Source organism: Arachis ipaensis, chromosome B05, assembly GCF_000816755.2.
Source record: "Arachis ipaensis cultivar K30076 chromosome B05, Araip1.1, whole genome shotgun sequence".
NCBI lineage: Eukaryota > Viridiplantae > Streptophyta > Magnoliopsida > Fabales > Fabaceae > Arachis > Arachis ipaensis.
The window spans coordinates 132,926,375-132,942,353 of record NC_029789.2 but is presented as its reverse complement, the minus strand read 5'-3'; the positions used below and the strand labels follow the sequence as shown (position 1 = coordinate 132,942,353).

The following is a 15,979-nucleotide window of genomic DNA, read 5'->3' as shown; positions in this document are numbered from 1 at the left end:
CTATAGTTTAAAATTTTATAATTATATTCTCATGTTATATAAATTTTCTATTAGATTCCTAACAAGTGCCAATAGGTGTTGTTAAAGAAAAAAAAAACATTCGTAGAAAATGTAAGATACTTGCTGGTTAATAGCTCCATTTCAGTGCAATGGCAAGGCATGGTAGTTAAACTCTGCCAAGTAGCCAACACCTTTATATAGTAGTAGAGAAGTTGATTTAAATAGTTAATAGCTCCCTTTCTGCAATTCACCTCTTTTAATGCACCATTTTCTTAAACTCCTGTTGATTCATTTGCTCTGAGCAATAGTCATAACACAGTCCTAATGTAATTCTACATATCTAATTCAATATACTTGCTGGTTACATAGGACAGAGATTATTGATTCAACTTTGTTAGCATTCATTCTATAACAAGTAAATGGTCATGGTTGGATTGAGTATTTAGTATTTACTCTTGTTTTTGTTGTATTATTAATTAAATAATCTTATATGGAATCCTAAACTAATCTAGTTTTAATTAGGATGCAAGTTCTGGGACATTGACGATAATAATATCTGGACTAATCTAGTTTTAATTATGAGGATGCAAGTTCTTGGACCTTGTCGATAATAATTTCCTGATTGCATTGACTATGGCTATCTAGAAGGAATGCTACTTTCAATTTGATCGTTTCAAACGGTCACATCTCAAGTTGATAAGATCTAGTCGTAAATGCATTTTATATTGAGAATAATATCTCTTAAATAAGGTGACATTATCAATTTGAAAGTAACACAAAGATCAAATTAAAAGGAAATTAAGCATTGAATCTTGCTGGCGTAACAGAAAGCAATAGAGTCATTGAATAAAGTGGCTTTATTTGATGTACATAATACTTTCATGCTGATCCATCACAAATTTGTTTGGATAATTGGATTTGGTCATGCTCTTATATTATAAGATCAATAATTGCAACTGAATTCAAAGCAAATTCATAGACAAACTTTTTGTGCTTGAAGTCTCCATTAATTCATTCTTGAATGATGGATCAGGCATGGTTCTAAACAAAGCATCTTGATGAGAAGCTTGTGTTTAGTGTTTTTCATAAAATATTCTTGAATGAGGGGTTAATAATTTATTTTTTTCATTGAACTAATTTATTCTATTTACACGGTCGAAAACAGGATAGGGGAACTATAATATGACTTTCTTATAAGCATACAAGGCATAATATATCTACAATTTTAAGATTCTATCCTCTATCTGTTATAATTGTTAACCTAGCTTTTTTTTTAATTGTCTTTTAATTCTAACTTTCAATCCTGTTATGTCTTTCATTTCTAAGATATTTTGAAGATTTTATTCACTGTACATTATGATTTTTTAGTTATATTTATTGACTTATTTATTTTTAAAATTTAACATTTAATCTTGTTTTCTTTTTCACTTTTTAAGGAAGCTTTTTTTGTCTTTTTATTTTTTGGACTTGGAACCAGCAATTTTTTCTACCAGTATTCTTTTAAGAAATCACAGAATTTTACAATGAGTAAGCCTCCTTCCCAATACCTTTCGTGTGCTTCATGTTATCCGGGATGCAAGTAACTTTGTTTCTGTTTCCCTTTTGAGTTATTCCGTCGCTCCCTACATGGTTTTGCTTGTAATATATTGTCGAGTTTATTACGTATGGTACTCTCCCATATCATAATTGTGATAGACTATTATTGGTTCTCCTAACACACACCCCATTTTTTTTATTTTTTTAGTTCCATGTCTTTTTTTTACTAATTATCTATTTGTATGTGCTAATTCATTTATTTAGACATTGATAAGAGCTGGATTATAAAGCCACGAGGTAGTGTAGAATATAGAGATGGACTGAATAGATTCCTTGACTTCGCATTTGACAATGCATCATCCGATGGGATGATACATTATCCATGCCCTCTGTGTGGGTTCCGGTTTTTCCAAACTAGAGAAGCTGCATACGATCATCTTCTGCTGAAACCATTTTTCCCTAACTATACCTTTTGGTTACATCACGATGAGAGGATCGTAGATGAGAGACCCAGCGGTAGGAAAGAACTAGATCCCACTATAAATTCAGGAGATCAAACGCGTGACATGATCCACGACGCATTCAATTTGTCGGGACTGCAGAGTGAGGATGAAGATTCCATGGATGGGCATGCTAGAGACGTTGCAGATGGGTTGCCGTACTTATCTAATGAACCTAGTCATGAGGCTCGTGCCTTTCAAGACTTGCTTAGGGACGACGAGCAGGAATTATATCCGGGATGTTCTAGATTCTCGAAGCTGTCTTTCCTGGTGAGGTTGTACCATATAAAGTGCATGTGCAGAGTGAGCAACAAGGCTTTCAGACTGATTCTAGAGCTATTGGGGGATGCCTTTGAGCATGCACAGATTCTGAAGACCTTGCACGATGCCAAGAGGATCATAAGGAAGCTGGGTATCGAGTACAAGAAGATAGATGCATGTCCGAATGACTACATGCTATACCAGGATTCCGACCACGACCTGTCTAGATGCAAACGGTGTGGAGCATCCAGGTGGAAGCAAAAGATCAGGAAGAATTCTTTAGTAAGGATCAACGCCATTGTCAAGAAGAATGGTAAACCTCAAGTGGCGAAAGTTCTTTGTTATTTTTCTTTGATTCCATGGTTGCAGCGATTATTCATGTCCAGCAAGACAGCTGTGGACATGTTGTGGCACAAGAGAGGCACCAACTCTGACGGTTTCTTGAGGCATCCCAGAGATGGCGAGGGTCGGAAAGCATTTGACATGAGATATACTGACTTTTCTGGCGATCCGCGCAAGTGTTCGCTTAGCCTTGGCCAGTGATAGCTTCAATCCTTATGGAAACCTCAATTCAAAGTACTCAATATGGCCAGTGATTCTTATTCCATACAACTTACCCGCATGGATTTGCATGAAACAAACCAACTTTATACTCTCTATGATTATTCCCTGTCCTAAAATGCCTGGCAATGACATAGATGTATACCTATAGCCCCTGATTGATGAGTTGAAGCAGTTGTGGGCCGGTGTTGATTCCTACGACGCCAGTGAGAAGAAAACATTCAAGATTCATGCTGCGTTGATGTGGACTATCAGCGATTTTTTTGGCTTGGGCAATTTATTTGGTTGGAATACGTACGGCGGGAGAGCTTGCCCCACGTGTAATTTGGATGCCGAGACTAGGCGACTCACCTTCAGTCAGAAATGGTGTTATATGGGTCATCGTCGCTTCTTGAATCGCGATCATAGATATAGACAAGACCGGATTAGATTTGATGGTAAAGTAGAGGATAGATCCCCACCTACCAAATTGACTAGCAGGGATGTCCTGAGACAATTGGAGGGTGTGCCCGTCTCACAGGGTAAGGTGCAAGCGGTGGGCGGTAAAAAAAGATGCAGACAACAGACCGTGGTGCAAGACAAGTCACCCTGGAAGAAGAGGAGTGTATTCTTTAATCTGCCATACTGGGAGAATAACAAATTACGTCACAACCTTGACGTCATGCACATAGAGAAGAATGTGTGCGACAACATTGTATTCACCATGTTGAATGAGAGCGGTAAATTCAAAGACCACCTAAAAGCTCGTAAAGATCTCCAGTTGATGGGAATCAGGCATGATATGTTACCACTTGAAGGTGGAAAGTATCCCGCTGCAGTCTTTACCATGTCGAACCCACAGAAGGATGTTTTTCTTAGGACCATCAAGAATGTGGTCTTTCCAGACGGGTACTCTAGCAACATCTCTCGCTGTGTTGACTTAAAACAGTGCAAGTTATTTGGTTTGAAGAGTCATGACTGCCATGTTCTAATGGAACATATATTGCCAATTACGTCAAAACACGTATTGCCCACCCCAGTGTCCGCTGTCTTGGCTAATTTATCAGCCTTTTTCCGACTAATATGCAGTAAATCCATAGATTCTCAACAACTTACTCTCCTTTAGGATCGTGTGGTCCATATTCTGTGCCACATGGAGATGATATTTCCACCTTCCTTCTTCACAGTTATGGTTCATCTAACGGTGCATTTGGTTGAGGAGGTACGTCTCGGTGGCCCAGTGCACTGCCGGTGGATGTACCCAATCGAGAGGTAAAGATCTACTTAAGCTTTCTCGGCCTGTTTTATTAGGATAGCTGTCACCTAGTAATTTATATGTTATGTTCTCGAAGGTACCTATGTCGTCTCAAGCAGTACGTGCGTAACAGGACACAACCGAAAGGATCGATTGCAGAGGGCTACCTATCCGAGGAGATTCTCACATTCTGTTCAAGATACCTAGATAACGTCGAGACTATGATCAACCGACCGACACGCGTTGACGACTGGCCGAGCGATGCTCCGCCGAGCGAGATTGCCAGCATGTTCCCAGAGGTTGGAAAGACGGTCGGGGCAGCTTCATTTTTCACACTAACACCAACCGAAAAGCTTCAAGCACATCGTATGTACTGGTCAACTGCATTGCTGTAGAGAAATTCTTGGAGTACGTACAGAGCCTGAGTTTTAAAATTATACAATGAGCCAATTTGGTATTGATAGTACTGAACTTGAAGTATCTTTTTGTGTGCACAGTGAGTACAGAGCCATCACAAAGAGAAAACTGCAAAGTAAAACAAGGTCCCAGTCTCACATAGATAGTGTTGTGCATAGAAAATTTTTGAACTGGCTCAGGCATGAGGTAATCTTTAATATCCGAGGATCCTACTACCCTTTGATGCTTTCTTGCCTCTAATCGTTCAATGCCAGGTCCCATTTGGAAGCACCAATCATTCGAACGAGTTGCAGTGGCTCGCCTGCGGTCTGATTCCTCAGGCCAAACGCTATCAGGCGTACAACGTCAATGGATTTAAATTTAGGACCATGTCGAGGGAGGAAGGGATGAAAACACAGAATAGTGGGGTTTATGTCACTTCGGATACTAGAAGTTATGCAAGTAAACGGGATGCCAATGTTGCTGTTGGTAGTGTCTCGTATTACGGGAGATTAGTAGACATCATCAAGCTAAATTACAGTGGTCAATTCACTGTAGTCTTGTTCAAGTGTCTTTGGACAGATACCACGTCAGGGAGAGGCATCTGACAAGATGTTTTGGGCCACACCTGTGTCGATTTTGCCACACCGATTCACACTGGTGATCGAGAAGACAATGAGCCGTACATCTTGGCATCTGAGGCGCGTCTTGTGTTCTATGTGGAGGATGAGGTGGAGAGCGGATGGAGTGTAGTAGTCCATGTGAACCCAAGAGATTTATTTGATATGGGCGAAGATTATGAACATTGTGAGGTCGACCTTCATCCACAGTCTTGTATGACTAGCTTGCCTGAATTTGATGTCGAAGGCCTGCGGTTGACAAGAAATGACGATTTAGAGGAGTCCATTACCGACGGGGTTGAAGATTGTGATGAGGCAGCCGATTCCTAAAATACTGGGTTGTATTTAGTGGATTGTATTTTAGTCATATCATTAGACAATAGGTTGAATTGATTGAGTGATTTAGATTTTTTTAAACTTATTCTCTCATATAAAGCTCTTTTATTTAACTGGGTCTTCACAATGCTGTAACCTCTCCTTCAAGTCTTCCTACAATCACATTTTTATACTGTCCTTGGACATTCTTTCTATCTCCGTTGACTTTAAGGGAAATTGGAGAGCGGAGACTTCTTTCTCATTTCCAAAAGCCGTTGGTTCGCAGAGAAGATGATAGATGTGTCTCCTTTCTCTTCGTTGGAGGACGCAACCACATTTACAAGACAGTCGTGGTTTAAAGAGTCCCATATACAATCATGGTTGGATGCCTTCTCTGGACCCAGTCACCTCTATCGAGCCATTCGTCATGCCCCGGCTTCAATGACGAGGGTTTGTTTGTTGCTACCCAATTTAATTTTGTAAATCCTTTTCTTATCCGTGAATGAAACCCATATTCACATGGTTATGTTTAAATTTTAGGAATTGCTTCATTGGGACCGAAAGTACCGGGCTAAATTTGGGTTTGAGTTTATAACAAATACGAAAACGTGGTGCTCACAGGAAATACTTGACGAGGTGAAGGTAAAATAATGGTGTTTTTCCTTGCTATTTATCTAAAGTATATAACAGTTCTCTATCTAGATAACTAAACCATGATATTTGCTTTCTAAAATTAATAAATTTGGTTCATTTAGCTGAATCACTATTGAGGCTGGGTAGTTTAATTGTATTTTGTATAGCAAAATAAACTTGATGAGATATGTTTGCTAGAAGAAACTTAATAGCATATAATAGAGACCCTATTGTCGTACTCAATCATATAATATAGACCCTTTTGTGGTGTCAAAATGCCATGTAACAGGAGAAGCTATGTTTAGCTATATGGTTATGATATTACATTCTTTTAAGTCTTTTTTCTTAAGAAATTGTCAAACTGCACCCAAAAACCTTTTCTAATCTATGCGGGTGTAATAAATTAAAGGAAATTCTGAAACTACATGAAGATAAAGTCATGATGATAACTGTTATATATATATAATGGGAAATTCTCAGCCCTGTTATGAATCTGACTTCTGGGATTACTTAGGCTTATTATCCTTATCCTATTTTAATAGTAATTTCTCTTATAAAGTACAAATGGTTGATTCTTCTAGAAGGGCTCGAATGCATGGGATTAACGCATGCTTCTTTATATGGGAAGATATATATATTAATTATATATATATATATATATCATTAACGGATATTGCTGAAGGTGGATTATCTTTTAATTTTACGTCATAAATTCAACTGTGTGCATGAGGCTAATTTTTTTATTCTGACTTGAGTAGAAGGAGCAACCCCAAAGATTTCTTATGTTGCTGTTGTTACTTGTGTTCTCTTTCTTTGATGCCATAGTCTTCTTGCGATCTAATCTGTTTGCTATATCAATAAAAATGTATAGTAATGAACTAGCGAGTCACCAGTATTCTAATTTTTAGGTTTGGAATGATTTGAATAATTTTATATATCATATATTGTAAGGGATTACATTGTCTCAGGTTTTTACAAAAAGTGTTTCTACATTATTTTGGTGGTGTGTTGTGCAGGTACACTATGAAAATACTCTTGTTGTTGAACTGGATATTGCAGCACGAGAGGAATTCAAACTCATAGAACATGGACTTGAACGACTATGGGAACGTAAGATTATCAACTTTTTTGTTGTTGAATTAATATGATTATGTTCATACACTAATTCTTGATATTCTGCACCTATATTTAGCTATGATGTACCTCTCAGGGTTATCTCGATACCAGATTCATGAGGCATCCGTAGAAACGGGGGAGGTGGTTTTGGATTCAGTGGAGAAAGAGGCCGTTGTCTCCTCCGATAGCTCTGAAGAGGCTGATTCTACTGGACAAAAGGCCTCGATGCTATCATATGACCTCAATAAAATGCCGGACAAGAATGAATATCCATATAGTGGAATGTCTCCTGATAAGAAGAATGCCTGGCACCTAGCTATGTGGGCGACACGATACCTGAACCCTTGAGGATGTTGCAATAGTATAATTGAAGAATTTGGTTTCAGATTTATAGGATGCCCAAGACTTGTGTTTTGAAGTTGTCGTGACTTTATAACTCTTCATATTGTTTTTAGGGATTGTTAGTATGCTACATTGAAGACCATTGGTCTACTGTTTTACCTTTCTGCATTTTTTTATTTTGACTACTTCAAGATGCTGATTAATATAAATTTTTTGGGACAATAAGTGACCTGTTTTGCTATGATTCCTGCTCTGTTCCGCATGGAATATACAACCCTAAAATTATGTCAAATTCAGGTACATTGTTGTTGGCAATAAAATTATGCCAAATGATCAACAAGCCCAATTTGATTTTCCAGGCACTGCATAATATCTATGCTGCACTTGTATCATTCAAGATACACACAGAAATCAAGGTTTCAAGTGCCACAAAATTGTCACTATTTCAAGTGCACGGTGTTGAATGCTTATGTTTAAGTGCAAAGTCCTTGCAAACAATTAAATGGGAATAATAACTACTGGAAAATTTAAGTGCAAACCTTGTTGAATGCTACAAATGCTACAGTCTGAGCAAATAGACAGAATGGCAAATCCTTTGCAAAACAGAAAAATTAGAACCAGCTGCACCATGAACTGCGGCAAAAATGAGATAAGCTTCTCCACCACTGAAATATCATAACCATAGTGAAGATAGATGTGATAGAAATAGATGGAGAAGTTGTGCCTTGGGACTGTTCTAGTAAGGTGGTATAGTAGTGCCTCATGTAAGAATTTCCATCCATATAAATAACAGGACAAACCAGTAAATAAGAAGAAAACCGCTACCGAAACCCGTCCAAACAACAGCCTCTTCCTGGTAAATATGCATTTTAAGAGATTATGTAAGGAACACAAGCAATTTCCATCATTGAGTCTTTCTGGTTGAGCAGCAGTCCAATTCTTTAGGATAGGTTTCCGATCGGATGGTAAGAAATTTGGATCAAGAACCAGGACAATAGGGATGGCATAAATTATGGGATAGATCCTGAAATGGACAATAAGTCCATACCAAAATGCTGACTGCAACAGATTACCTGTAAAATGTGGGAGGAAAAAGACAAGGCACAAAAGCATACAATGAAGTCTTCAAAAGACATGCAAAAATCGAATATTGTATAACTTTTACAAAAATCTGATGCTTTGAAGCATCAACAGAATTTGAACTTAATTCTAAAAAATGCAAGGCTCTAACATAAATTATCAACAGAGAAAAGGCAAAAGTCAAATTTAAATTTATTTGTTTGCTATGTTTGATGAAGATCTTAAAGGCCCTGTTGAAACCGGAAGCCATTTTGGTTTTTCCACCCCAACAAAAATCCAAAGTATCAACTTAGCTTTACTAGCTGCTCAGAATCAGATGTTCCGAACTCTTATTTTTCGGGTGCAATTTAGAAAGCTCTTATATTAGGACATGTAGTTCTCATTGGTGAGGTCAATTGCCAAACGTTGTATAACAAATAAATTATTAACAGAAATTTTGGTAAAATTATAATTTACCAAAATTAAAAAATTATTGGAGGATATTGTAAAAAAAATAATATAATTATTAAATTATTTTAAAAATACAATTTAATCAATAAAAGAATAATTTATTAAAGGGTATTTTGGTAAGCAAAATTTAATGATAAAAAATAAATTTTTTTCTAATGGATATTTTTTAAAAAATAATTTATTTTTTCTCTAAAAAATGGATAAAGTTAACATTAGTTAACACGAAAAGTTTAAAATAGATTAAAGAGAAGGTATTTTAAAAGTTAGAAGGGAGGAAAATATACATTAATAAAATAGAGAGGAGGGGAGTGTCATTTTAGCATCTCGCAGGAGAGGGGAGTGGAATTTTCTCTTATTATTATTATTATTATTGTTGTTGTTGTTGTTGTTGTTGTTGTTGTTGTTGTTGTTGTTGTTGTTGTTGTTGTTGTTGTTGTTTCAAAATTAAAGAATCAGTAATAAATTTAGATTCTACAATATTTTTAGTGTTTCAGTTTCCTCTTGCTATAATCATTCCCGCGTCTCACTTAATTTTTTCTTTTTTTTTTGGGCAATATTTACTCATTATAACAAATAGTGGATCTGTTTCTACCCAATTTCAAAAATCCTAGCTGCTCCCTACCTCTTCTCCTCACTCCTTATACACTTTATAACTCACGTAGCCCTAGCTCACTAATCTGGCCTGTCTTTGTTGTCGCCAAGGAAAACTGCCCATCTCTATCCTTGATTTTCAGGTTCCAGAACCTGCCGGTCACGTCGCTCTCTCTATTATTTTGGTAGTCGTTGGTTCCGGACTGCTGTTAGGCCCGCCCTCTCTGTTCCGGTAACCACCCCAATTTCTTTCAATAACATTTGTGATGTTCTAATGTGATTGCAGTAGGTGTTCGAACAAGTCAATGAAGTTTATGTGTCAACTTGTCCGGCTTTCAAATAGAACATGCATTTAATTGGGTGAATTAGTGTGTTTTTTAATTATTAATTGACTATTATAGTCATGATGGGACTTATAAGAAGCATTGGATATTCAATATATCTTGCTATCTGTCAATATTTGTTGGGAAACAGGTGGTGTGTTTACTTTCACAATTTAGGATGAGAGGTGGACTATAGGTTCATTACTACTACTGTGATTAACTTGCATATTTGTTCCCATGAAGATTCATACTTTAATATGTTTTGATGAACTTGGGATCATCATAAGCTTGCATTTATGCCGTCTACAACTTGATTTATCATATATGCCCTTTTGATCAACTTGGTAGGTGTCTGGAGGGCATTGAATGAATTTGAATCTCATAAGTGTGTTTAAAATCTTAAAGCCTTTTATATTGCTGATGTTTTCATGAGTAGTGCTAGAGTTTAGGAGTTCTTCATATCATTATTCCATCTATGTGTTGATATTGAGATGGCTTTTCCTTATTGTGTCAATATTCTCTTAGGGTATGCTTGGGAGTTTAATCTAATTGGGAAGAAAGGATGAAGGGTAGGGATTTTGGGGATTAAGAACACACAGTTATAGTTTGAAAATTTGTTATTAACCAATTATTATATACACAAAATAAAATTATGTTTCTAACATTTATTTAAATTAATTAATGAACTAATTAATAAACTAACCAAACTTAATTTTGTATAGTAAAGAAATCATCATAACTTCATAAGGAAAAGTGCTAAAACAAGGTTCTTCATTATTACAGAAAGAGAAACAGCACTCACCAAACACCAACATCTGTGATCCTTCGATGTACATTTGATATATTCATATCATGGTATATACATAGTTACTTAGTTAGCACAGTAGGCGTGTTATGTGTTGTAACTTCCCGCCTGTGAACACGTTACCATTGGTACACATTATTAAAAGCATTTTGTGTTTGGACTTTGGTCGTGAACAAATCAGGAATATAGTCATGGGTGAAACGTTATTTTATTTTTGATATTATCAAAGTATGCTTCCTTTTTTTCTTTTTTCTTTTTTTACCAAAATGGAACATTTTATCGAGATGGCTTTTCCTTACTGTGTCCATATTATCTTAAGATATGCTTGGGAGTTTAATCTAATTGAGAAGAAAGGATGAAGGGTAGGGATTTTGGGGATTAAAAACACACAGCTATAGTTTGAACATCTTCTCTTCTCTTGCCACACGAAATTCCACTCATTGAAAACGCTAGGTATCTCAATTTGATTGATGGTAGTGGGTGTAAGCACAATATAGTCCTGTCCGTTGTGTGATGTTTACTAGGCTTTATATTTTGTTTATTTTGGTTTCATTTGGTGTTATAACTTGATTTTGCCCTTCAAGGTTCATGATTTGCTTTTGTAGTGATAAATCTCGCTTACCCCAATTTTGGTGCACTTGTATTGTGCTTGTAAATGCATTCAAATAACTGTATTAATCACCAAAATTTTGTGCAGATACACTTATAGATGCATCAATCATTTGGTTTTTTACATTGCTGATTATTCTGAAGTACCGGGCAATATTGGTCAAATGCATCTATTAAATTTTGGTAGCAAATCATTACTATTTACTACTAAAGACCCAGATTATGAAACATGTATTTACCTTCTACTTGAGTAATTTTTTCTGTTATAATTGTTGATGAATGTTGTTCGAACTTGCTCTGATTACTAACAAATCATCTTAATTGGACTTTAATTTGACTTTATTTTTATCCTGCCCCCTGGTGTTAGGGCTTTAAGATGGCTAGGAAAGGTCGGCACACGAAAAAGCCAAAATCAGGACCAGGATGTCAGCAACCTCTACCCGCTCCGCCTTCGGCCTCACGTTCCCACCAGGCTGACTCTTAAGTCCTCCTGGCCGGTGGTGACGGTATCCCTCCAACTTCCCGTCCATTTCGTCCACTGCGCAATGAACCAAGGCCTACTACACAGATGAGCACAAATAGCGTTCACAACTCGGAGCTAGGCCAGGAGACCCTTTTCGAGGGTAATGCTCTAGAGGTAGAATTGCGTGATCATGAAGTTGACGACCACTTTAGTGCATCTGGAGCTCAGAGTTGCAAAAGATGCAAGACTACAGAGTTTTGGACAGTTAAGATCATCGGTAACGTATTTTATAATTTTTCTATAATCGATTTGAGCTATGTTGTATAATTTTTTTCGTGCATAATGTCAACAACGGATGCACACATAAGGATTTATATTTGGCTTATAGATTCTGACGGCACAGTCAAGCCGGAAAGATTAAGCGTGAGGGAGGCTATGGAACGGCCTAACGGTAGAAGAATCGTGCTCATATTCAATAACGAAATGCAGTCAATTGGAGACGAGGCTGGACTATTGAGTGGGGTGCTTGGTCTACTGGGATCTAACTATGAAAAATTTTCTATTGGTAAGGAAAGTTGGCATAAGGTTACCACTAAAGACAAGGTTTATAACGAATGTGTCAAGGTAAAGATTTATATCCCCTTTGTAATAAATCTGCTTATTGTTCAATTATTGACAAATTGTATTATATGTTAACAAATTTTTTATTTTGACGAAGATAGTGAAGGCAGTATCAAGAAATATATTTTGAAAAGTATGGGAAAGTCTTGGAAGGAAACAAGGCTGAGGTTGTATAATGCCTTTTACGAGCCAACATTTACATTTGAGCAGAATATCGAGCACCGTCCGCCGAAAATTGATCGAGAGCATTGGAGAAAGCTCCTAGAATATCGTGCCAAACCTGAGACGAAGGTAATCCAGTATACCATTGGTAGACTGTGCTGTATTTTATGTAGCATTAAGTGCTTTTAAATCAATATCTAATCGTGACTTTAATTTGGCACTTATGGACCAATAGGAGAAGTGCAAGAAGAACGCGACTAATCGATCAAAACAAGTATATACCCACACTGGCGGTTCGAAAAACTTCACACGGTAGATGGAAGAAGAGGAACTCCATTTGTTATTCACTATTTGGACTATCTATATGACTTAAGTTTCCTTGATTGTGTGGAATACGGTAATGGTGTAAACATTATTGTTACAGTCTGAAGAACAAGGAAGGAGACTCGGTAGAGGAGAGTTATGGATCAAAGTGCACAAAAAAAAATGATGGCTCCTATATGAATGATGAAGCAAGGGCAATTGGTGTAATTACTACTTCTCATAAATTTTTGATAAAATTATGTTTTCAAATACGTTAATAGTTTATTTCTCTATTATATTTTGTTCTGTTTTTCTTTGCTGAATGGTTTGGACTTGGGTTGGAAATAGCAAAAAGGTATTGAAAGATGAGTATCTATTAATCCTAATTCAAAATGGACCAAAGGAAATTTTCTTTTTCCAACGCTGGTTACTTTTATTTAGTTTGCTATTTTACCTCAGTTGTTTCTAGAGAGTTTAAACTTCTATGTAATTTAGAGACAGTTAGGTTGAAATTGAAATAAATCAATTTAAGTTATTCCTTATTTCTTTTTATAGTGTTAGCAACATCCTATGTGACGTGCGTTATTTTGGTTGTTTTTACATAAATTACTTTCGAACCATATATCTTTCTCTCATATTTGACTGAGTTTTTATTGACATAGACCGATAAATGCTATGATTGTATTTGCTAATTTGTGTCTGTAGGAAAGAATTGAGGAGATTGAGCAACAGGATGAATCTTCTGGAGTGTTGTCTCAAAATGACTCCATTGCTCAGGTTTTTGGTAAAGAAAAACCGGGTAGAGTACGTGGTGTGGGTTTCGGTCCGACTCCTACCCAACTCTTTGGTTTGAATTCACATGCACCAGGCAACAGAGTCAAAGTAGAGGAGACCCAGAGGAAGTTGTTTGCACTGCAGGCAGAATTGGAAGGCGAGAAGTTGAAGAGGAAGGCGATGTAAGACAAGACAGCAGCAGATAAGAAAAAGATGCAGGCGATGGAGAGAGCTCTGATTTATCTTTTTCAAAGGCAGGGTGAGGAGCTGCCGCAAGACATTGCTGTAGGGATGAGTTCCATGGAACGAAAGAGTGAACAATAATAGTAGGATTAGAGATATTTTGGATCGAATCAAGTATTTTTCTTTTGAATTAGACTATGCAACTCTTTGCAAGAGATTTGTACTCTTCATATTTTTATGAAAATATTATTTTGGCTTGCAGATAATTTATTTATTTTTTCTATAATTTTACATTCTAAGGTCTAAAATATTAACACTTAGGATATTACAAAAATCTAAAAAGCCACAAAAGAAAAAAATAGCTCTTATATTAAAAATTATACGATTTTTTAATAAAAATTCAAATTTCCTGTTTTTTAATTATTCTTAATTTAGCGGCGATTTAGAACCGCAAGAAAAATTGCACAAAGTAACTGGAAAATTGTCAAAGATAGCGGCGGTTTGTAACCGCCGGAAAATGCTTCGGAAAAAATAGTACCGTTTTGTGGCGGCTCTAAAAGCGCAGCAAAACAAGCGACATCATGAAAAGATCAAAGAGAATAGTGGCGGTTTTGGAACCGCCGGTGAACATGCTAGTAATTGTGTCACCCACGTTTGGCGGCAGTTTTATGAACAAACGCCGCGAAATATTAATTTGGCGGTGGTTATGCCAGCGGTTATTGAAAACCGCTGCCAAATATAATCCCCGCGCCCATAACCGTGGCGGTTGGAAGAGCCGCCGGCCTTTGATTTTGCGACGGTTTAAAACCGCCGCTAATCGTTAAAAAACGCCGCTATGCTCCGCCTCTGCTGTAGTGCCAGTCTGGCACATCTGTACAAATCGTTGTGTCATGCATCACGATACAACTGTAAAGAGATGGATGAGCCACTCATACTACTTTTTGTTTGGGCGTGGGAGCGTATGCCGTTCCTGACGCCTATTCCCAGCGATCAACTCGTCGATATTGGGATTCCACTTGCACGACGGTATTGTTTATTATTATTATTATTATTATTATTATTATTATTATTATTATTATTATTATTATTATTATTATCATTATTATTATTATTATTGGATTTGGATTCTCTAAATTTTGAATTTGACTTTAGTGAGTAAAATTTGATCTCTCACCCTTGAATGGTTTCTCTCTCATATTTTCTCTTAGTCCCACCTATGAAATAAATGGTGAGAGATCAAACTTTACTCTCTAAAGTGAAATTCAAAGTTTAGAGGATCCAAATCCATTGTTATTATTATTGTTGTTGTTGTTGTTCTTAATGCAATCATTCTAATATTGTTTAGGTGGAGTCATTGGCGTCGGCATACACGATATATACGGAAGCCTACTGTGCATTTTAGGCGAGGACTCAATGACATGGGAGTCGACGATGTAAGTTTCATCCATTTATGTTAGGCTGCTTATTTACAATAATAATTTTACTAATCGGCCTCGTGGTTACTAATTTGCAGTTTATATGGCGGCCATATATGGGAGTGGGGTTCCGACAGACCTCGCTGTAACTTTGTTTATGTACTCCACAAAGTCGCCATTAGTGTCATTCGAGTGTATAGAGTGGCACTCGACAGACCGAGTTAGACGACAATTCGGGCTGCAACAGCTTCCACCAGGCCCGGCATTCGAGATTGGTCGTGATCATTGCAAGCGGTTGACAGGTCCACAGAACCATGACTAGAGAGAGGAACATTCAGTGGGTTACCTTGTGGATATCTGGCCGCTATAACACACTGCAGTTATGGGAGGAGATTGTCGACCTTCATCCTCTCTAGGTATACTACAACTGGTACACACAGCAGTATGGGATCACTTGCGACTGTCAGATAGAGTTGCAGGTGAAGAGGCTGACGCGAATGAGCCACAGGAACAACAGGAAGAACCAGTTGGACCTCAGCAGCAAAATCTTCCTCATGAACAGCAATTCCAGGTGTCGGGCTATGACCAAGGGTTTTACGTATCGTTATGGTTTATTATCATTATAATGTTATCGTCGTTAATTATTATTAATTCTGTTGTTAATTATTATTAATTATTATTAATTA

General features: G+C 37.0%; 2 protein-coding genes across 2 annotated transcripts; both read left to right on the top strand.

Annotated features, from left to right (window-relative positions):
- Window positions 5,715-7,520, top strand: LOC110272130 (uric acid degradation bifunctional protein TTL-like). The gene is made up of 4 exons (XM_021123990.1): window positions 5,715-5,873; window positions 5,964-6,065; window positions 7,073-7,166; window positions 7,249-7,520. Exons 1-4 carry the CDS (start codon window positions 5,715-5,717, stop codon window positions 7,518-7,520), a joined length of 627 nt encoding a protein of 208 aa, XP_020979649.1.
- Window positions 11,941-14,413, top strand: LOC107641175. Its single transcript, XM_016344681.1, has 7 exons — window positions 11,941-12,112; window positions 12,224-12,459; window positions 12,667-12,747; window positions 12,854-12,930; window positions 13,043-13,145; window positions 13,627-13,877; window positions 14,314-14,413. The coding sequence occupies exons 1-7, from the start codon at window positions 11,941-11,943 to the stop codon at window positions 14,411-14,413; spliced, it is 1,020 nt and encodes a 339-aa protein (XP_016200167.1).